This window comes from Erpetoichthys calabaricus, chromosome 13 (assembly GCF_900747795.2).
Source record: "Erpetoichthys calabaricus chromosome 13, fErpCal1.3, whole genome shotgun sequence".
Lineage (NCBI taxonomy): Eukaryota > Metazoa > Chordata > Cladistia > Polypteriformes > Polypteridae > Erpetoichthys > Erpetoichthys calabaricus.
Genome location: NC_041406.2, coordinates 12,283,963 through 12,307,783, shown reverse-complemented (window position 1 = coordinate 12,307,783; position 23,821 = coordinate 12,283,963). Strand labels below are relative to the sequence as shown.

Below are 23,821 nucleotides of genomic sequence, written 5' to 3'. Positions count from 1 at the left end.
AAGCTTGAGAAGAACCTCCTGTGACTTGAACTCCACACATCAAGGCGCTATATAAACTAACATTCTTCCAAAATAAAATCAAGTCAAGTTTTGATGGTCCCTAAAGTCATACTGTCTACCACAGTACTTAACAAGTTTTCAACTGTGTCCCCGTGTTCTTGATGAACTCATTTTAAAGGCACCGTCTCGATCCACTGGACTAATTCCCTTCATAATTTTTAACACTTCACTCAGGTCTCCTCTTCATCTCCTGTAAAGGTTCAGCTCTTTTAATTTTTCCTCATAACTCATCCCCTGTAGTCCTGTATCAACCTCATCGCTCTTCTCTGGACCTTTTCACCTTTTCTAGTGCTGCTATGTCCGTTTTGTAGCCTGGAGACCCAAACTGCACACAGGACTCTAGATGAGGCCTCACCAGTGTGTTATAAAGATTGATGAGAACCTCCTGTGACTTGTACTTCACACATCAAGGTGCTATATAACCTGACATTCTGTTAGCCTTCTTAGATAGATAGATAGATAGATAGATAGATAGATAGATAGATAGATAGATAGATAGATAGATAGATAGATAGATAGATAGATAGATAGATAGATAGATAGATAGATAGATAGATAGATAGATAGATAGATACTTTATTAATCCCAGTGGGAAATTCACAAATTCTTAATGGCTTCTGAACACTGCCTGGCAGTTGATAGTCCACTATGACTCCTAAATCCTTCTCATAAGGTGGACTCTCGATTTTCAGAACTCTCATTGTGCATTCAAACCTCACATTTTTACTTCCTACGTGTAATTCTTTACATTTACTGACATTAAATTTCATCTGCCACAAATCTGCCCAAGCCTGTCTTTCTGTAATGATATAACGGATTCCAAATTAACCAACTAGTTCTGCCAACTTAACCAGCTAGTTACTTATTTTCCTATCCAAATCATTTAAATATATTAAAAAGCTAAAAGTAAAGATGTACGACTGAAATTCTGTTTAAATTATGCAAATTTTTCTTTTCTGGATATACTTTATTAATACCAGAGGGGTGAAATTGTTTTTTTGTATGATTTTTGGGGGGTAAGAGAACAGGGTCGCCCATTGTACAGCACCCCTGGAGCAATTTTCAGGTTAAGGGCCCAACAGAGTAGGATCCCTTCTGGCACTAATGGGACTTGAAACAGCAATTTTCCAGATACCACCGCAGACCCTTGGCCTCAGACCCACCACTCCAGCCTAACAGTAAGTAGTAACATCATTTTTTTTCATTTTCCAGGCATTGTGTGATCCTAACATAGTAATTTCACCTGCTACTGGTTCAACTGTCGGTATACCAGACACATTTGTTCTGTGCTTTACTATAGAGAGCGTTGGAATGGCGATCAAATTGAAATGTAATATGCTTTGAGGCAATTGAAGTTAGCTGTAAGAAAATATACTTAATCAGCCCATTCCAGAAAAATTCCCACGGAGACTTCAAAAACACCCCTCTACGTTCACAGATACTTAGCTTGACAGAACACCAGAACAGACACCAGCAATGTCTACTAAAGATTACAAGTCGGTGAAGCTGCCGTCTTTAGAAACCCACCATAGTGAGAAAGATTCCAAACTCGGGATTCATATCCACATTGTCACCGTCCGTGAAAATGAAGTTTTTCTTGCGCTCCTTTTTACAGGTCAGAACAATGGCAATCTGCTGGGCAGCGACTGACAGAACAGGCAGGTCAATCCGATTGAACTCATCAAAACAGCCCCATGATCCAGACTGGGCAAGACCTAGGAAAAGAAAAACATGGAATTTATGAATATTCTCCATTTCTACATGTTGTCACACGTGTACGCTTGATAGACAACTCGAAGGCTTATCTAAGGGTAATTCCACCCCAAGTTGAGGGTTGGCGCTGTTGCCCAATTCTTCTCCTCCATTCTCTCATGCAGATCAGGCAGTACCAGTGATGTCACTTCCAGGAAATAGTTTTCTGGCCCTGCCTCCTTCCAGTTTGGTTTCTTCTTCAGGGGTGCTGCCTCCATTCTGAATCAGTCACACATTTAACTCCAGTCTGAAAAGATCTCTTTAACACTAGAATTACCAGAGCCTAGGAAAAAAACTCATAGATCCGGCCCACCTTAAATCCGTTCACACCTCTCCGAGAACGTCTTTTGTCCTCTAAATGTGCTGATAAAGACAAGCTGCCAGCAGCCGGCTATTCCATCCCCCCACCGACTTAGAACGTGAGCGAACTTTTCCCAGCTCATGCCTTGATTGATTATCTGGGACTGAAGCGGAGTTTTAGAGTGGAAATAATAGATCGTTATTTGGAACACACGCATTTCATGTGTGTTCCATTTCTAAAGTAATCTGTGTAAACACATTGTTGAAACAGAAACTTTTTCATATTGTAGTAATAAATGTTACAAAATGTAGGCATAAACTATAGAATGTGTGAAGCCTGACGTCCAAACATTTATTTAACACTTCCTGTTTCCGGCATCTTTGATGACATCGCCGCCATCTTACCTCCACAAGTTCAGTTCTATTTTGGACTCAGGGCATATGATACAGGTGGCTGCCCCAAACCTTTGCGTTGCCTGTTAGCCGTTTTTCTGACAATATATAATATATATATTCCGCGAAACATAACAACAACAACATTTATTTATATAGCACATTTTCATACAAAAAGTAGCTCAAAGTGCTTTACATAATGAAGAAAAGAAAAATAAAAGACAAAATAAGAAATTAAAATAAGACAACATTAGTTAACATAGAAAAGGAGTAAGGTCCGATGGCCAGGGTGGATTGGATTGGAACATGGATTGATAATTACTGTGCTTATACTAGTGCTTATATAGTACTAGCAAAATACCCGCGCTTCGCAGCAGAGAAGTAGTGTGTTAAAGAGGTTATGAAAAAAAAAGGAAACATTTTAAAAATAACGTAACATGATTGTCAATGTAATTGTGTTGTCATTGTTATGAGTGTTGCTGTGTTTTATATATATAAAATACACACACACACATATAAACATATATATACATATACATATACACATATATATACATATCTACATATATATATATATATATATATATACACACATATACACATCCACATATCAACATATATATATACACATATATACACACACACACGCTTTATGGGTGATGATTGTTTTACTCTTTTTATGTTTATTTTATTTTATTGTAGAATCAACTCCTATCTGCGCACAGCAGGGCGGCCGTGGGCAGATGCGTATGGTGTATTCACTCCATGTTATCGTGCATTGCGCTGTTAGTGGTATTTTGATAAAAGAATTTGAACAACATATAAGAAGCGTATAAATTATTAAACAGTAAAACATTAACATTTAAGAAGTAAAGTTACATTAAGTACTACTGCAGTGCCTTCGGGTATACCTCATTTTTTGTTTGCCCATTACATGCTTAAATGTATACATTTTTTGGTGCACCTACCTGAGAACACGCGACATATAACCGAGCGTGGGAGAAGCATGGATTTTAAACATGCGTTGAGTTCATCTGCTGGTCTCCCTCGTGGAATAACTGGTAATGTTTGAGTAAAATGTACAGCGAGTAAAACGACATTACCTCCAATTTTTTTTTTTACGATCTCTGAGATCTTGCTTTTTTCGGTTCAAGGCTTCATAAGCTCTTTTATGTTGTATGGTGTACTTATCCCAAACCATCATCTTTGAATGTTGCAAGACTTTCGCCTTGTATGTAGATCTGGGTAATTACATTAATTGCATTCCTAGTCTGAATCACAATCTGATTGTATGGGTGGTTACCTGGCACTGTAGGGTTGCCACCCGTCCTTTAAAATACGGAATCGTGCCGCGTTTGAGAATGAAATTGCGCGTCCCGTTTTGAATCAATACTGGACGGGATTTATCCCGTATTTTTTTTATCATTTTTTTTTTAAAGCAGCGTCTCATGCAAATCATCCCACACGCATTTTATGAAGATGCCTCCTTTCCTACTTTTGATTGGGTAATACTTGATGTCATCGTTAGTTTGATTGGTGTTTTTAACTGTCCAGTGAGGAGGGCGTGTCTTTTAAGTAGAGTCTGCAAAGTGTTGGCACTGAGATGTGGCGTCAGCGCCATAGTTGAAGCCCCTAACGTTGCGGTCAGCAAGTCGGCTAACATCCGCCATGTGCCGTCTTTCAGTTGCGAGAAGCAGATCATAGAATGGTTGAAACTGTTGCCCCTAACGTTGCGCCACGGCGTGTGGTTCGTTTATACCTCGTGTGTTCTCATTAAACTTTTATCTCGCGAATATGTTATTGCAATCCGCAGCGGGAGCGTTTCTATAAACTTAATTTAAACTTACGTTTTACACCGTGCTTTGTTTCCCTTATGAACATGCTTGTATGCTTAACTCGCTCCGTTCTCAATTGTTTAATTAATTTTTTGCTCTTCGCTGTTTGCGGCTGTTCCTCCATTTCCCCCTACTTCGTTCTTTTATCTCGCGAATATGTTATTGCAATCCTTAACGGGAGCGTTTCAATAAACTGATTGAAAATAGTTTTGCATTTACCTTTTTAGTAAAAGGCAAGCTTTTAAGCCTGAGAAATCACCCCGTAAATGCACACGTTTAATTGCACATGTGTTAATATGTATGCTCACACAGTATTAAAAGACAGTCAAAAATTAACGTCATTTACCTTCGTTCCCGCGTGTGACTCGTGCTGTAAATGTCTTCCTTGTTTTTAGTTCACGTGATTACGTAGGAGGCGTGATGACGCGATACGTGACTCCGCCTCCTCCATTACAGTGTATGGACAAAAAATATGTTCCAGTTATGACCATTACGCTTTGAATTTCGAAATGAAACCTGCCTAACTTTTGTAAGTAAGCTGTAAGGAATGAGCCTGCCAAATTTCAGCCTTCCACCTACACGGGAAGTTGGAGAATTAGTGATGAGTGAGTCAGTCAGTCAGTGAGTGAGTGAGTGAGTGAGTGAGTCAGTGAGGGCTTTGCCTTTTATTAGTATAGATTACTATCTAAACATGAGACATTTCTTTTTGATTACACTAAAAGTGTACCAGGGTTAGTGCTGGGCGGTATGACCAAAATTCTATATCACGGTATTTTTCAAAATTATACCGGTTTCATGGTATTCAACAGTATTTCTTTCCTATGCATGAGTGGATGTTAACCACATTTTCCACTGTAATTACTGCAGTAGATTGGCTAAGAACAACTAAAATAATATTCCACTGTCATGAGAACTGTACATTGTACGTTGTATAAGTATTAATACAGGTTTGCATGGCCCCATAAAAAGGGGGTGGCACTAATGAAGAGAAGGATTCACATTGCATGACAGTTGCAGTCAAAATATAGAACATTCGTATTGAACAAATTTTGCAAATAACTTAAACTATAATTTTGACAACATATTTTCAACCATCCAAAGAGGCATTTAGACTTAGTCAGATATCCAGAGGTGCTTGTCAAAAGTTGTATTGCACTGAACATGTAAAGACAGCAAATATTTTTTGTAAACCAGCTACACTTTGTTAATGTTAACAATCTCTGCCCACTGACACGTTAAAATGACTTTTTAAACAACTTTAACATCATTCAACTGCATAATATTTAAAGTAGTAAATAACAATAAAATAAATAATAGTGCAACTTCCAGTAATAATCCTATTACTTCAAGGTTTCAAGCCCAGGTGCATTAAAGTATTCACCAAATAAAACTAAAATAAAACAAGTGCAATTTGGTGATGACATATTTACCAACTGAACCATCATTAAGGCAAATTGCATTAATATGGACCTTGCTTCAAGCTAGGCCAGCAGGAATGCACGGTGGACTGGCTGTCTTTGTGAGACGGGTGCGCGGTGTTGGCAGTTGCAGTGAGATGCAATATGGTTTGTACCTCGTGTCATTGTAAGTGTCTGTCTTCCCAGGTGAACGTTGCCATGGGTTCATTTTCGATTTCCATCTCCAGATCACTTGCATCAAAATCAGAGCCCGACAAGTCAGAGTCCGATTCAGCGATAATACAAAAAAAGTCATCCACGGATTATTTTGCTTTGAGCATTCCCTTTGGTGTCTCTCCACATGCCATTTTAGAAGCTGTTTGCTCTTTGCTACTCACACACATGCACAGGGAATCGAGGTCAAATCAACAAAGCTAACTTTCCTTCTAGCAAAAGCATATCGAAAAGCGCTGTAACAACAAGATCACTGATCTCTATCGATCGCTAGCGAGACATCTCACAAGGTGGGAGTTTCCGGCAACGTATCGTACTGCATCATTCGGATCACTCAGCCCACAGAAACGTTCACTTGCCACGCCAACTTGAAAAACGTATATTTTACACAATTTTATATAAATTATTGTATTGCTTTCGACATCGTAACTGTACTGATTGATAATAGAGGTAACAGAAAACTGATTATACAGACATTCATTGTACAGTTCTTATTACTATGGTATGTTTTTACTACCATTACTTAAAATAGTTTATTATTTTAATAACTATTACTTATCTATGGCTGTGTGAAGCCTGTGTCCAAAGCACTGGTATGCCAAAGCATGTTTGTGGCTAAGGTGGTGCAGCAAATTGCTCGGGATGCCACCTCCAGAGACAACTTTAGCTCAACAGCATTTGCAGTAAATAGTTGTTTGGTCCACATCCGACCTTTTAAAACCAAAGTATCTCCAGACAACAAACACGGCTCCTTTTTTTCGGCAAAAGTTCTTCTGTGTCATTACGTTCAACTTTATCGTCTGCCACAGCTTCAGTTTCCGAATGTTCTCTGTCCATTTTCACCACACAATACCTCCACTAATGCATGTACTCCGTTGTATGCGTGTTTAGCGGTGTAGCAGTGAATAAGGTCCCCCCTTAAACAGTTTCTCGCTGTGCCACATTCCGAACGTTGTTTAGGCTATTTAAACCGTTGTTGCGGTATAAGAAAAATCCATATCATAACAAGAATAAAAAATGGTTTTCGGTATGAACCGGTATAACGCCCAGCACTAATCAGGGTAGTAAGGAGGCCCCTGCTGATGCCTTACAGATCTCACGTCTGGTCACTGCCTGTTTGGAGTCGGCACGTTCTTCCCTTTTCATTTAGAGTTTTTGTCCAGATATCCCAGCATTCCCCACCCCTGACTTCTGCAGGTTAGGTCAATTTGCGGCTCTGTTTTGGCTCCAGCACAAGAGTGGGGTGTATGTGAGTGGGCGCAGCGATGGACATACACCCCTATCCAGGGTTGGTTCCTGCCTTGCAGTGAATGCTACTGGGATAGGCTCCAGCCTCGTATGACCCTGAACTGGTTATACAAAGTTAAACAAAAAAGTACATGAAGTGAGTCAATATACTGATGTACCTTTAAAAATTCTGCCCAGTCCACGAAAGTCCATCTGATCAGAGCAGTTGAACACGACGACATATTTGCCAAGACATCTGCCCATATCTTTGGTGGTCTCTGTCTTCCCTGTTCCTGCTGGACCAGCTGGTGCTCCTCCCATACTCATGCCTAGGGCTTGGGCCAGAGTTATATAACACCTACAGGTAAAAACAATAATTAATGAATAAACAGATAATTTAAAGGCAATAAATGCACTTATGGAGCTTTCAGGAACCTTGAATTTGTAGAATAAAACTACAGAGAATATGGAGTGCACTTTACAAGAAGCCGACGAGTGGATAATGGATATAAAGGGACAGTATCCATCCGATTTCAAGTAATTATTGGTATGAACGTGTGATGACAAGGAATATGTGGGCAAAAGTGGGGAAGAGAAAGTGAGGGGGGCCAAAGTGGAGATGGACAGATAAACTCAAAGAAGATCTGAAGGAAAAGGGCTTGATTGGCAAGGATTAGTAAGACAGAGCTGTTTGATCAAGCACATCAACCCCACATAGAAGTGGGAAGTGATGAAGAGGACGAAGAAGAAAAAGAAGAAGAGGAACACGACAATCCTTCATTTATTACAACTAATTTTGAATGAAGTGTACCTGAAGTATTCTCAAGCATTCAAATGACAATACAACCCTGCAATGGGCTAGCATCCTAAACTTCCCCTAAAGCACCAGGGGCCTCACGTATAACGCCATGCGTAGAACTCACTATAACATGGCGTAAGCACAAAAGCGGGAATGTGCGTACGCACAGAAAAATCCAGATGCAAGAATCTGCGTACACAAACTTTCACGTTCTTCCGCTACATAAATCCTGATCAGCGTGAAAAGTAACGCACGTGCACGCGCCTTCTGTCCCGCCCCAACTCCTCCCAGAATTACGCCGCTTTGAATATGCAAATCGATACAAATAGCCTTCTGTGAAAAGACAATGGGAAAAGCACAGGGGAAAATATAAGAATTTCAGCGAATACCAAGTGGAGGCAAAGGAAAAACGTACTATTTGTTGGTTTAAACAGTGGTATAATCAACAAAAGAAAGTTGATCGAGTGACATAGCGTGTCGGAGAAACTCGAAAGATCAAAGTTCACAAAGTCGCACAGTGCCCGAAATGAAAAAGAAGCGGTCAGATATCAAAGTCGCCGTGAAAAGGCGAGTCGTAGCCCACCGTCTGAGTGTCGTATGAAAGCTTATTAGGGTACAGAGGAAAAAAAATAGCCACACAGTGGGAAAAAAAGCACGAAATGTCAACTTTAATCTCAAAATTTCCACTTAGTTTATTTTGTCATTAAAGAAGAACATCATAAACTTCACCTTAAAATCGTTTATTTTACTAGTTTCTCAAATCCCATCGTAACTAAAGTAGGACGTTAAATGCTTTGTTCTGCGTTTGATCTTCTATGTGTATGAATCACTACGTGCTTCCGTTCTTTCTCTTTCTCCGACAGGACACAGAATCCATTACATTCGTGATATTACAGCTCTCTGAATAATTACAATACTGAGATGTATACGTGATATCTTTTTCATGATGATAGGAATGAAAGCATGTTATTAAAAATGGGAACACGGTGGCGCAGTGATTGTTCATATCTCACGCAAGAGGCTTGCTGCACCATGCGCGACCTTCCATGAAATAATTTATTACAGAAGTACTGTCTCTTTTAAACGTACTAACCTCCAATTCCTGTCCTTACTTTTCTTTCTCAAAATACCCAATCGCCACACAATCAGCTCTGTAATAGACGTTAAGCCATCTGTAAGCTTAGAATGCCGATTCTTCAAAACTTTTAAGGAACATTGAAATATCTTTGTAGTACGTGTTTAATTATTCTATCCGTCTATCCTTCTAGTGTCGCGTCAGCACCAGCAAGAATACAGCGCAAGGCAGGAGCTATCCGTGAACTAGCGAGCGCTGCGGCACCGTGTCCTCACATGTTTAATTATTAACAATACAGATTATTTAAATGAAGTTACAGTTTTATCTGTATACTATAAGCAACATATTTTGCTGCATTTCATCTTAAAAATGATATTGTCATCATACGCGCTTTATAAAGTAGCGCAGGTTGTGTAATATTATAACTGTAGTGCAAGTTTACAGTGAGGTGATTGTACTTATAAGTCCAAACAGTTCTACAAGGAGCACTTGATGGACTGATTGAGTGCGTTTAGAGTTCTTGGGATGAAACTGTTTCTGAAACGCGAGGTCCGTACAGGAATGGCTTTGACGCGTTTTGCCGTGGCTGAGGTAGTGTTTGCTTGAAACTGTATGCCGATCATTCTCTTTCCGATCAGCTGCTGCTGTGATTCCCCATTCAGATACAGTGATATAAATACTCCGAGTGGTGCAGTGAGAGTAATATGGAAAAAGATGATCCGCTGTGGCAACCCTTAACGGGAGCAGCTGAAAGAAGAAAAAGATGCAGTGAGCATAACAACGCTAAAGCAGTTATGGTATTTGGAATACTATGGCTATTCCCTGGGCCATTATATTGCTGCAGGTTAATTACAATCAGATGCATTACACTAATAAACAATATGCAGTTAGTTTCAGTGTAATTATAAAGCCGCGTCAGGAATGTGGGTCTAAGAAAGAAAGGGTAACCACACAGGAACAGTAGCACTGCTTTGACGCTGGGTGCTGCCAGTCTGCAAAACCGAGCGGAGAAATTGCGTACGCCAAGGTATGAGGTACCATGGAAATGTGCGTGGCTTTACGCCAAGTTTAGGTTTTATACATTGAGATTTGAGCGTGGAAATGTTCGTACGCAACATTTCTGTGCGTACGCACCATTTATACATGAGGCCCCAGGAGAGGGCGCTGCTGTGTGAGGTGTTTTGTGCCCGTGCGCTCTGCCCGGCATTCGACTCACTTGGCATTGGGCATCTGAGCGGCAGTCAGATGAGTAAAAGAGGAAAATCTACAAAACATACAAGTTCAAGCACCCGCTCTCAAGGTCAGACTGAAGCAGTAAACGGACTCTTAGTTGAAGTTGCACCGAACGTTTTCTCTGTTTTACGGACGGGTTTGCAGAGTCACCAATGCTTTTCAATTGGAAATTCTGAAAACTCCATACAGTGTGATCTGCTTGAGAGATCTAAACAAAAATTGAAACAGTTTGAAAAAAAATTCTTTAAAGAATAAGCAGGCCACATCTCAACAAAAATGGTCTATGGGGGGCTGAGTTGTTTCATTCGGACAGACGGACAGACAGACACGGACTTTCACAATAGCTGCTTTGCATGTACGTGGTACTTGTACACATGACAATAAAGAATTGAAATTGAAAATTGAAATTATATGTGAACACTCCTAAAAATGGACATAAAGACGGACGTCAGCATTGCAGCACATCAGAGGAAGTTCATACCTGAGGCGTGGCTGAGAGGACGGGTACAGAAATGCGAATTAGTGATTAAAGACATCAGAGTCAACAGCAATAAGGCATAACCGCCTAGCGGTCATTCACAATAGGCTTTTACTTTCTAAACAGGAGCATTTTCTTAATATTTTCTGCCTAAGAAGAAGCATTCTTCAGGTAAATTCTGGAAGGTCTCCTCCAAAACATGGCCATTTGTGAGCGTTTAGGTTACTCTACCTGACATGCATTTCTGAACCATCATTTTCTTTTGTAAATGATTTGAAGCGGAAGGATTTTGACAATTGGGGTGCACTTCTACGTCCTTTATTTTCTGTCTTCAGCTGAGGTCAGTTCATGGTGGTGAGGTGTTTACCTTGTCGAATCAAATCTCTCCTTCTCTTTCCCCTTCTAAAAAGCCCGTCTCCTCTCTTTATGCTGAGCTACACAAAGCCTCTTTAACAGTCATTCCTTGAAACTCAATGTAGCAGTGAGACCTTTCTCTTAATTTAAACCCATCTTGGAAAACCATTTTTAAAAATCTAGAACTTGTATCCAAAAATCCAAATTATCAACACACCCAATGTCTAATTGTACAGCGATTATACAGTCATATGAAAAAGTTTGGGAACCCCTCTCAGCCTGCATAATAATTGACTCTCCTTTCAACAAGAAAGATAACACTGATATGTCTTTCATTTCCTAGGAACATCGGAGTACTGCTGTGTTTTCTGAACAAAGATTTTTAGTGAAGCAGTATTTAGTTGTATGAAATTAAATCAGCCCTGAGATGGGCTGGCACCCTGCCCAGGGTTTGTTTCCTGCCTTGCACCCTGTGTTGGCTGGGATTGGCTCCAGTGGACCCCCGTGACCCTGTAGTTAGGATATGGCAGGTTGGATAATGGATGGATGGAAATGAAATCAAATGTGAAAAACTGGCTGTGCACAAATGTGGGTCCCCTTGTCATTGTGCTGATTTGAATGCCTGTCACTGCTCAATGCTGATTACTTGGTTGATGAGCTCGTTACGCCTTGAAATTCATAGACCGGTGTGTCCAATCATGAGATATAAAGGTATTTAAGGTGGTCAATTGCAAGTTGTGCTTCCTTCCCTTTGACTCTCCTCTGAAGAGTGACAGCATGGGATCCTCAAAGCAACTCTCCAAAGATCTGAAAACAAAGATTGTCGAGTCTCCTGGTTTAGGGAAAGGCTACAAAAAGTCATCTCAGAGGTTTAAACTGTCAGTTTCTGTAACTGTAAGGAATGGAATCAGGAAATGGAAGGCCACAGGCACAGTTGCTGTTAAACCCAGCAGGTCTGGCAGGCAAAGAAAAATACAGGAGTGGCATATGAGCAGGATTGTAAGAATGGTGACAGACAACCCACAGATCACCTCCAAAGACCTGCAAGAACATCTTGCTGCAGATGGTGTATCTGTACATCGTTCTACAATTCAGCGCAATTTGCACAAAGAACATCTGTATGGCAGGGTGATGAGAAAGAAGCCCTTTCTGCACTCACACCACAAACAGAGTCGCTTGTTGTATGCCAATGCTCATTTAGACAAGTCAGATTCATTTTGGAACAAAGTGCTTTAGACTGATGAGACACAAATTGAGTTATTTGGTCAAAACAAAAAGCACTTTGCTTGGCAGAAGAAGAACACTGCACTCCAAGAAAAACACCTGCTACCTACTGTCACATTTGGTGGAGGTTCCATCATACTGTGGGGCTGGCTAGTTCAGGGACTGGGGCCCTTGTTAAAGTCGAGGGTCGGATGAATTCAACCCAATATCAACAAATTCTTCAGGATAATGTTCAAGCATCAGTCACAAAGTTAAAGTTACACAGGGGATGGATATTCCAACAAGACAATGACCCAAAACACAGTTTGAAATCTACAAAGGCATTCATGCAGAGGGAGAAGTACAATGTTCTGGAATGGCCGTCACAGTCACCTTACTTGAATATCATCGAAAATCTATAGGATTATTTGAAGTAGGCTGTCCATGCAATTGAACTGAACTGGAGAGATTTTGTATGAAGAATGGTCAGAAATACCTCCATCCAGAATCAGACACTCATCAGAGGCTATAGGAGGACAGCATCTAGAGGCTCAACTAAGTATTGATGTCATATCTCTGTTGGGGTGCCCACATTTATGCACCTGTCTAATTTTGTTATGATGCATATTTTCTGTTAATCCAATAAACTTAATGTCACTTCTGAAATCCTACTGTTTCCATAAGGCATGTCAGATATTAAAAGGAAGTTGTTCTCAGCCAATGAGAAACAAAAATCCAAAGAATTAAGAGGGGTTCCCAAACTTTTTCTTATGACTGTATATCACCCCCCTCATGCACTTTGCTACGGGCCTTTCCCCTGATCCTTTCTGTAACGTACTGCACTCTCAAAGTCCATTTTCTCCACATGCTCTGGAGCTGCCCTCAATTCTGCTGCCATGTTTCCCTTACATCCACAAACATTCTTTCTCTCTCCTCGTATATATATCTCCCATTAGACCAGTGATTTTTAACTTTTTTTGAGTCACGGACCCCTTTAAGAATCTGATGAAAACTATGGACCCCCTTTCCCCAGAACGTCCTCACAGGTGGCGCAGTGGTAGTGCTGCTGCTTTGCAGTAAGGAGACTGTGGAAGATTGTGGGTTCGCTTCCCGGTTCCTCCCTGTGTGGATAGCGCTTTGAGTACTGAGAAAAGCGCTATATAAATGTAATGAATTATTATTATTAGAAATATTCTCATAAACACAACTTTCCATGCAATGAATATAATGCACTTTATTTATCGAGATTTAATTGTCTCTGATGCAGTTCTTCTAACACTGGAAAGTTTGCCTTCAACCTCCTTTTCCACAGCGACACTTTGGCCAGAAAAGCTTTCATTCTTTCAGCGGCATCCATAATGGTGACTTCATGGCCGAGAATCCAGACACTCATTAAAAGGCTATAGGAGGACAGCGTCTAGAGGCTCAACTAAGTATTGATGTCATATCTCTGTTGGGGTGTCCACATTTATGCACCTGTCTAATTTTGTTATGATGCATATTGCATATTTTCTGTTCATCCAATAAACTTAATGTCACTGCTGAAATACTACTGTGTCCATAACACTGGAAAGTTTGCCTTCAACCTCCTTTTCCATAGCAACACTTTGGCCAGAATGGCTTTCGTTCTTTCAGCAGCATCCATAATGGTGACTTCATGGCCGAGAATCGAAACATTTACCTCATTCATATGGCCAAAGATATCCGCCAGGTAGGCCAAGCTATGAATGAACGCGTGAGAAAAATCAACAGTGAACATCTATTATAAAAAAATCTTGGGACGAGACGAGACTTTTTTCCCGGCAACGAGACGTGATCTTTATCACGTCCTGCGAGATGGTCAAGTCGCGTCATACTTTAAAAACTTTGGACGCAAATCCCATGAGACGGTGACATTTGCAAGTCACGCCCTACTTACCACCATTTTCAAACAAGACCACGGTCATCTAACCTCTCAGTTGTTGGACTGACACACTTCCTGTGCTCTCAGCTCTTAAACATTTTATACGTTCTAGATGACAACTAAGCGAAAAAGAAAGAGAGAGAAAAGAATGCAAAAAAGAAAGCAAAAAAGAATAATAATAATCTAAGTGCAAATTCTGAAAATAAGGAAAGTAATAATCAGACCGTCCTGTGAGACTAGACTTTGTGCCAAGAGATTTAACCACGCCCGGGGCCAGAAAAAGACAAAATAGAACGTCGTAAAGAATTAAAAAACGTTGGCGTGATACACATGCAGAGCGGGTTAGAGATAATGGAAGTAGGAAAATTCGAAAGTCTCAAAAAAATTATAGTAAAGATCACATTAGCACAAAACAAATGGAAATTATTACCTGGTGAAATAACAGAACAGCAAAAAGAGATTGAATAGTGTTTGAGGACGTCTGGAGGAGAAGAGAGACAAGACAAGGCAGTGAGACCAAAGAACAGCTGCTGTACAGGCTTTTAAATGTTTGAAGTGCCGCATGAGTTTAAGATCACGCCAGCAGCTGATCGAGCAAAGAGGAGGTAAAAAAGAAAAACTGAATTTGTTTCCCATTGTATCATCATTTAAGTGGGGTTTCAGAAGAGTGACCGTGTCTCCTTGGGGTGCATTCAAACCCCCTTCTTCACAACGGTGCGTAGTGCTGGCAGAGGGGGGGAAGGGGTTGGAGAGCGAAGCAAGCAGGGGATGAACCCCCTAGTAAATGCAAATTTTTATCTGATCCTCACGGACCCCCTGAAACCCATCCATGGACCCCCTAGGGTTCCATGGACCTCAGGTTAAGAACCCCTGCATTCAACCTTTCTTTCTTTACTCTTATCTCTGTCACACATGCAACTGAGGATCACCTTCCGGGCTCATCCACGATACATAATACAACTCAAGCGGTTAACAGACTGGTGTAAAGCCAATAACCTGTCTCTGAATGTAGACAAAACAAAGGAAATGATTGTTGACTTTAGGAAGACTAAGAGTGACCATTTGCCACTGAACATTGATGGCTCAACAGTGGAGGTCATCAATAGCACCAAATTCCTAGGTGTCCACCTGGCAGAGAACCTCACCTGGTCCCACAACACCAGCTCTTTAGCCAAGAAAGCCCAGCAGCGGCTCTACACCCTGAGTAGGCTGAGGAAAGCCCATCTTCCACCAGCTACTCTAACAACATTCTACAGAGGAACCATAGAGAGCATCCTGAGCAACTGCATCACTGTCTGGTTTGGAAATTGCACGGTCAGGGATTGCAAAGCCCTACAACAGATAGTGAAGACAACTGAGATGATCATCGGTGTCTTCCCTCCATTATGGACATTTACACCACACGCTGCATCCGCAAAGCCACCAGCATTGTGAATGATCCAACACACCCCTCACATTCACTGTTTACACTCCTACCATTGGGGAAAAAGGTACCAAAGCATTCGCGCCCTCACCACCAGAATGTGTAACAGTATCTTCACCCAAGCAGTCAGACTCCTGAACACTCATGGACCGGACTGATATCTGATATATGTGTTCTGTTCTACAGTGTAGCACATGGTTGAACATTTGACTCACATGTTATACAGTATATTATGTGTCTTTATGTTATGTGTCGTGGATTCTTCATTGTCCTGTGGTTTATGTAGCATCATGGCCCTGGAGGAAAGCTGTTTCGTTTCACTGTATGCTATGCTGTACTACTGTATATGGATGAAATGACAATAAATACTCTTGAACTTGAACTCTGGGTATATTTTTGAACAATAACTTTTGATGTAACTTTGTATAACAGTTAACACCCTTTTGTAAGTAGAAGTGGCCATTAACAACAGATAGAGTATTATACAGTGCATCCGGAAAGTATTCCCAGCACATCACTTTTTCCACATTTTGTTATGTTACAGCCTTATTCCAAAATGGATTAAATTCAATTTTCCTCAGAATTCTACACACAACACCCCATAATGACAACGTGAAAAAAGTTTACTTGAGATTTTTGCAAATTTATTAAAAATAAAAAAATTGAGAAATCCCATGTACATAAGTATTCACAGCCTTTGCCATGAAGCTCAAAATTGAGCTCAGGTGCATCCTGTTTCTTCTGATCATCCTTGAGATGTTTCTGCAGCTTCATTGGAGTCCACCTGTGGTAAATTCAGTTGATTGGACATGATTTAGAAAGGCACACACCTGTCTATATAAGATGCCACAGTTGACAGTTCACGTCAGAGCACAAACCAAGCATGAAGTCAAAGGAATTGTCTGTAGACCTCCGAGACAGGATTGTCTCCAGGCACAAATCTGGGGAAGGTTACAGAAACATTCCTGCTGCTTTGAAGGTCCCAATGATCACAGTGGCTTCCATCATCCGTAAGTGGAAGAAGTTTGAAACCACCAGGACTCTTCCTAGAGCTGGCTGGCAATCTAAACTGAGTGATCAGGGGAGAAGGGCCTTAGTCAGGGAGGTGACCAAGAACCAGATGGTCACTCTGTCAGAGCTCCAGATGTCCTCTGTGGGGAGAGGAGAACCTTCCAGAAGGACAACCATCTCTACAGCAATCCACCAATCAGGCCTGTATGGTAGAGTGGCCAGACGGAAGCCACTCCTTAGTAAAAGGCACATGGCAGCCCACCTGGAGTTTGCCAAAAGGCACGTGAAGGACCCTCAGACCATGAGAAAGAAAATTTTCTGGTCTGATGAGACAAAGATTGAACTCTTTGGTGTGAATACCAGGCGTCATGTTTGTAGGAAACCAGGCACCGCTCATCACCAGGCCAATACCATCCCTACAGTGAAGCACGGTGGTGGCAGCATCATGCTGTGGGGATGTTTTTCAGTGGCAGGAACTGGGAGACTAGTCAGGATAAAGGGAAAGATGACTGCAGCAATGTACAGAGACATCCTGGATGAAAACCTGCTCCAGAGCGCTCTTGACCTCACACTGGGGCGACGGTTCATCTTTCAGCAGGACAACGACCCTAAGCACACAGCCAAGATATCAAAGGAGTGACTTCAGGACAACTCTGTGAATGTCCTTGAGTGGCCCAGCCAGAGCCCAGACTTGAATCCGATTGAACATCTCTGGAGAGATCTTAAAATGGCTGTGCACCGACGCTTCCCATCCAACCTGATGAAGCTTGAGAGGTGCTGCAAAGAGGAATGGGCGAAACTGGCCAAGGATAGGTATGCCAAGCTTGTGGCATCATATTCAAAAAGACTTGAGGCTGGAATTGCTGCCAAAGGGGCATCGACAAAGTATTGAGCAAAGGCTGTGAATACTTATGGACATGGGATTTCTCAGTTTTTTTATTTTTAATAAATTTGCAAAAACCTCAAGTAAACTTTTTTCACATTGTCATTATGGGATGTTGTGTGCAGAATTCTGTGGAAAAACTGAATTTAATCCATTTTGGAATAAGGCTGTAACATAACAAAATGTGGAAAAAGTGATGTGCTGTGAATACTTTCAGGATGCACTGTATCTTTCACATAACAATTTATAATATTTACAATATAAGAAAAAAAAGAAAAAACAAGCAGGGCACACTACGTACCTGTCGGTGAGAGGTGTTATAACCAGCCTGTCAGTACAACCCAGAAATTCATTCTGGTAAATAAATTCCACGTCCGTGATGTTAATAAGCATCTTATCAGAATCCTCATTAAAGTAAAATCGGCACTGTTTCAGCCATTCAAAATCGCTTGGAGTTTTGATATGCAAGTGGCACTGCAAAAAATATGGGGAAATATTCAGTTGTAATGTCATCCACGGGGATTTCTTAAGTCAGCATATCCAACAAATGTTTTAAAAGGTGCACAAAACCAAGAAAACAACATTAAAAGTTTACACATGCTGTATGTGTAATTTGAGGCAGTTACTCCACTTCCCATTCTCCTTACACTGATTTAATGAATTACTTAATAAACAAATTCCTGCCATATGATTATAGAAGATGAAAAACGTGCAAATGAAGAATTTCAGGGATTGCGGTCACAGATCGTCAAAATGGTTGCCTCCTGACTCCTATTGAAAATAAAATGAAGACCTAATAAAATGTCAATAGTGTATTACAAAAATTGTAAAATACAAGCTAAAAAGTGGGCTGGTATGGTGGCACAATAATTAGCTGCCACATCACAATTCCAGAGTCTTGCCATTGGAACCCAAGTCTGGTCACTTCTTGGGCGAATTTTGCAGTGTCCATCTCTAGATATCCCAATTTTCTTCCCATACCCCCGAGATATACAAGTCAAGTCAAGTCAAGTTGGGGAGCAGGCACTGGTACAGGATCCCGGTTGGCAACCCCCCAGGCAGACACCTGGTCCAGTCTCACCCTCCAGAAATGACCCTCTATCTGCCACAGCCAGGTGGCCTGCTCCAACAATGAGGGTCCTGTGAGCTGATCACCCTCGGGGAATTGCGCCACATGGTTGTAGTACCATAACTGACGCTCCCTCACAATGCAGGTAATGTGCCTCATTCAGGACTCCATGAACAACATAAAGTCAAACCAGCGGGACCCAAGGATTCTGCAAAGAGCCACACATGAAGGAGTCCAGTCTTCATCTCAGGTCACTGGATAGCGTCCATGTCTCACAAAACAGGGAGCACCAGGACTCTAAAGACTTGGACATTCGTCCTTTTGCAGAGATATCAGGAGCGCCACACACCCCTTTTCCAGCGACCTCATGACCCCCTATGCCCTTCAAGTTCTAGTCCAGTCCCACCCTCCAGAAATGACCCTCTATCTGTCGAACTAGGTGTTACATGGGCATCCCCTTGGCCTGGTCCAGCTGCTTGGGCGCTCAACAATGAGGATCTTGTGAGCCTGATCACTGTCAGGTAATTGCGCCACATGGCTGTAGTGCCGTAACTGACGCTCCCTCACAATGCAGGTCATGTGTCTCATTCGGGACTCCATGAGCAACGAAGAGACACTGAAAGACTCCAGTCTTCATCTCAGGTCGCTGGATAGTGTCCATGTCTCACAACCATATAGCCGAGATATACATGTTAGATTAATTGATGACTCTTAATTGTCATTGTATAAGTAGCGTAGATGGCAGGATTTTAACAGAAATTAAGAGAACATGGTGGTGTTTTGTCAATTCGTTGAGCAGCAAATGCGCTCATTAGATGTTCAATTAAATGTACTTTGTCTCTCAATATTTATAACAGTTAATTCTCTTTTGTAAGTATAAGTGCCCACTAACAACAGACAGAGTATTATGTTTTTCACATAACAATTCCTCACAATAAGGAGACCGGGGTTCACGTCCCGGGTCCTTCCATGTACGGAGTTTGTATGATTTTCCTCCCACAGTCTAAAGATATGAAGGTCAGGTGGATTGGCGATACTGAATTGGCCCTAGAGTGTGGTTGGGTGTGTGTGTGAGTGTTCATCCTACGATGGGCTGCCGCCCTGTCCGGGGTTTATTCCTGCCTTGCACCCTATGGTGGCTGGGACAGGCTCCAGCACTCCCTGTGACCCTCATCAGGACAATGCAGGTTAGAAAATGACTAGGAAATGAACATTTTCACAAGTCTGTAGTGGACAGACGTAGAATTATTTTTTTATTTGGTGACAACTGCGTGTAGAAAAGGTTGCAATGAACAAACAGTTCTTAGTTATAACGTCACAAAAAAAGGTATAAAGCTGCTAATGTTTTGAAACACTAGATTTGTTTGCAGCAGTGATATTTTCATAACGAAAACGAGAACAAGAACTAAAAATAATTGTTTTTCGTTTTACAAGAACGAGAACAGAAATTAAGGCAAACAGAGAAACTAAAACTAAATAAAAATAAAAATTAATGATATGTGAAAGAACTAAAACGAGAACGAAAATTGAGTAAAAACGAAAAGAAACAGCAATAGCATTTTCGTTCAGTCCGGTTCAGTGGTGCAGAGGGGTTGTTCATAGGTCGCCCTGAGCATTAAGTTACATTGCGCTGTTTACTACGCGGTGATCTCGTACTTTGGGCTTACTATAGTCACGTGGCGCAACTTCCGTAAAGGACCGTTATTTGTCTGTTGAGCACATTTGGTTCGTCAGATTGAAGCAGTAAGCACGTGTGGGTGATGATGGTGAGTTTTGCACAGATGTTTGCGGGTAGAAAGCGAGAAAGTAACATGTGGAAATACTTTAATTACAGCGCAGATGATAATCAAACCAAATGTAGCATGCAAGAAGCAGAGAAGAGTCTCGGAGTTTCAGTGCTGGACCAGCTGGATCAGTACTTAGTGGAAGTCCAGCATTTCTCTGCCGCCAGGACTGCACTTCAGTACTGGCAGCAGAAATCGTCACCTTACAGTCTGGTAGCGCCAGTGGCAGAGGACCTCGTCTGTGCACCCGCATCACAGGCGTTTGTCGAGCGAATATTTTCATTATGTAGTTATCTGTGCAATGGATGTCGCTGAAACATGAACAAATCTCTCGATATGTGTGCTTGTTTAAAGCTTAACAGCAAAGTGCTTACACGGACTGGGTTCTTGAGTTGAAACATTTGATCCTGCCGACTACACTCATTAGGCCACTTAATCGGTTTGATCATTGATAGTCAAGCTGTGTTTAACGGCATTATGAACTGTGAGCGTATTTTGTTGACTGAATCATAACTTGCATTGAAATACGTGCAGGCCAGCGTTTGTGGTCTTGCAACAGAAAAAATAACTAAAATTGTATTAGTATTATGTAAAAAGGCCAGAACTAAATAAAATAAAAACGAAAATTTTAAACACAGAATTAAATAAAAATCAAAATGGTTGACTCCACTGAAAACTAGAAGGAAATAAAAGTAAAAATTAATTTGATAAAATAAAATAAAAACTAAAACTACAATTAATATCAGAACTGGAATATCACTAGTTGCCAGATGATGGTGACGGTGATCGAGACAAAGACACTCAATTGGATCGACCAGGTTCGGTTGACCCCAAAACTGTTTCTTCATCACAAGGAGTCCACCCTGTCATGACTGTTAGGACAGCACCTCATGGACATTCTGCCGCCCACTGAATGCAAACTATCACCAGCAACCTAATGTGTTGCTTGTAACAAGTGTGGGCAGCACAAAGAAATGCGTTATATTTGCAGCACAAGAGTTTCTGAGAAGTGTTGCTAACTTGGCGACTTTCTGGCTACTTCTAATGACTTTTCAGACACCTTTGGCAACTTTATTTTAAAAAGGGGCCTGGCAACAAATCTAGCGACATTTTCAGTTGACATGAGCGACGTTTCTTTCCTCCAGTCGCCAACAACAGTTCATGTAACATCTGATTGCTGTGTGGTTCGACAGACCGCAGTGGACACTACCTGCAGACATATTAAGAATTGTTTTGAGTGGGCAGTGCTTGGAAAATTAAGATATCTGATTGGTCAGTGTGATGGATGGCCACGGCCACTACCTGCCCGGGATGCCAGCAAGTTGGAAGGACCAGGGAAAAGGGTATTGATGAGGCAATACCTCCCCTGGGACACTAGAGGGTAGCCCTCCTGGGCGGCTGTGGTACCTGCAGGGCATGTCGGGAACTGGAGTTTGGTGAAGCCCTATTGGGTGGGTTCTGTGGGGGCTGCCAGGGGGACCTGCAGAGCCCTGTAGAGGACCTCCAGCGCACCTGGGAGTAATTCCAGGTAATATTAATGAGGCACCTGGAACACTCCCGGGACCTCAATAAGAGGAGCCGCCTCACTCCATTGGTGGGCCAGAGTCGGGAGGAAGAAGACAAAGCCTGAGGAGGAGTGGAGGCGGATGGACTGGTGGCAAGGAAGGGAATGGACTGTATATTGCGGTGTTGGTAACGTGTGCACAAACTGTACATAAACACGGGTGTTGAGTGAACCTGTGTCCTGCTTGTCTGTGTCGAGGGGTTAGGATGGCAGTACGCCCCCTAGTGGCTTACAGTCAGCCATTTTGATTTTCAAATTGATGATCCAATAGGTGACAAACAAAGGCAGACCTCGACGTTTCGTATCAAAATTGCCTTATCTCACAATCCACACAACATAGGAATTAATAATCTTGTTGAACTGAATTCTCTTGAAATGATCTTGTTTGGTGTGGGCACTCCGGACTGTGAAACTTAAGATCAGCCGTCATTGTAGGTAGATAGGAAAACAACTCAGAAGCATACAAACCCATGCAATGCGTCATTGTAACGGCAAACGGCTGCACTTCAAGTATGGCGCTTGGTAAGCGAAGGATCTCTAATACTTTTTTTGAGAAATTATCTTAATGTCAGTCCATGTCAATGACTACGAGGAATGGAGGCGGAGTCTAAAGTGTTAATATGGATATGCAAATGAGGTAATTACATCATTCGGCGACTTTTTGTGCATGCGTTAGCGACTTTCCATTGAAAATAGTTGGCAGCAGTGCTTCTAAGTCTGCATTTTGCGTGGTTTCATACTTCATGGAGTCTCATTCAAATGTAAACTGTTGGTGGTGAAATAAAGTAATTTAACAGTTTCTTTATATTTATCATTGGATTTACTTGCATTTTCATAGTTTCAACAGAATTTCTAATTATAATAAAAGAGACAGACGGACATGACTATTGCAGTAGGTGCTTCTCACGTTACAGGCATACACACCTAAAAAGGACATAAGAGTATCATTTTTTTTAAATAGAATATTATTTATGCTTTTCATGTGTGTCATAATTCTCTAAAATATTACAGACTAATACACTTCTGTCTTTAGAGCTTTTCTTTCATTCAAGTCAGTTTAATACAGAATTCAAAACAGAGTTGGCACTAACCAGGTCATCGAAGATATCTCTCTGGTGCACATGAATGGTGATGAGGGTCTCATACTTAATGCGTTCCATGGCACTCAGGTCCTTGGTGGTCATGTCAATTAGAGTGTTCAGCAGGTCCAAGAAAGATTGGTTTGTCTTCGGCATGATCTTGCGGTCGTACCTTGCATTCGTTAAAGCTTCCTCCGAATCTCTGGTCCAAATCATTTGAATTCCCAGCAGGCCAACCTACCGAGCAGATTTAGAGTCATTATTTGCAAGAAGGGTTACTTCAAAAAGTGTTTCTGGGAGAGAAATTACATTATAAAAATATCATATATTAGTAATATTATTACAAAGCCACCTTCAGGGAATGTCAAAAGGTCACGATATACGTGTTCATCATTCAGTAGCCACTTTGAGAGGTTCTAATCCTCCAAAGCCCACTTGGATGACTTTCCCATGACAGTAAATTATACAGCGAAAGGAAGTCCTAACACAGTGGAATGATAACAAGTACAGGAGTTAAATTTTAATTTAACGGTTAACAGTTCCATAGGAAGGGGTTTGTCAGCACTATTCATGAAAACTATTCATCCAAGTTCCGACTTTATCAACTTGAAAAACGCATTCATAAAACTCTACGTGTCTCTCTCAAGCCTGTCACGAGTCTTTTTTTGTGGTGCAGCGATTTTCAGTCATACATTTCATTTACTGTATATACCGTATTTACTCGTGTACCACGCACCCTCATGTAAGACGCGCACCCTAATTTTT

At 41.3% G+C, this 23,821-nt stretch overlaps 1 protein-coding gene and 1 long non-coding RNA gene across 4 annotated transcripts in view; one reads left to right on the top strand and one right to left on the bottom strand.

Moving 5' to 3' along the window:
• LOC127530043 (uncharacterized) overlaps positions 1 to 23,821 on the top strand; it is a 454,116-nt gene that overhangs the window by 185,378 nt on the left and 244,917 nt on the right. The gene's annotated exons all lie outside the window — the stretch shown is intronic.
• Positions 1 to 23,821, bottom strand: part of dnah5 (dynein, axonemal, heavy chain 5) — a 437,381-nt gene that overhangs the window by 186,563 nt on the left and 226,997 nt on the right. For all 3 annotated transcript variants that reach the window (XM_051935611.1, XM_051935612.1, XM_051935613.1), the window contains exons 34-37: positions 23,069 to 23,293; positions 17,862 to 18,034; positions 7,378 to 7,556; positions 1,588 to 1,775 (exon numbers count right to left, since the gene is read on the bottom strand). In XM_051935611.1, the coding sequence (XP_051791571.1) occupies positions 1,588 to 1,775; positions 7,378 to 7,556; positions 17,862 to 18,034; positions 23,069 to 23,293 (765 nt within the window). The remainder of the gene's footprint in view (positions 1 to 1,587; positions 1,776 to 7,377; positions 7,557 to 17,861; positions 18,035 to 23,068; positions 23,294 to 23,821) is intronic.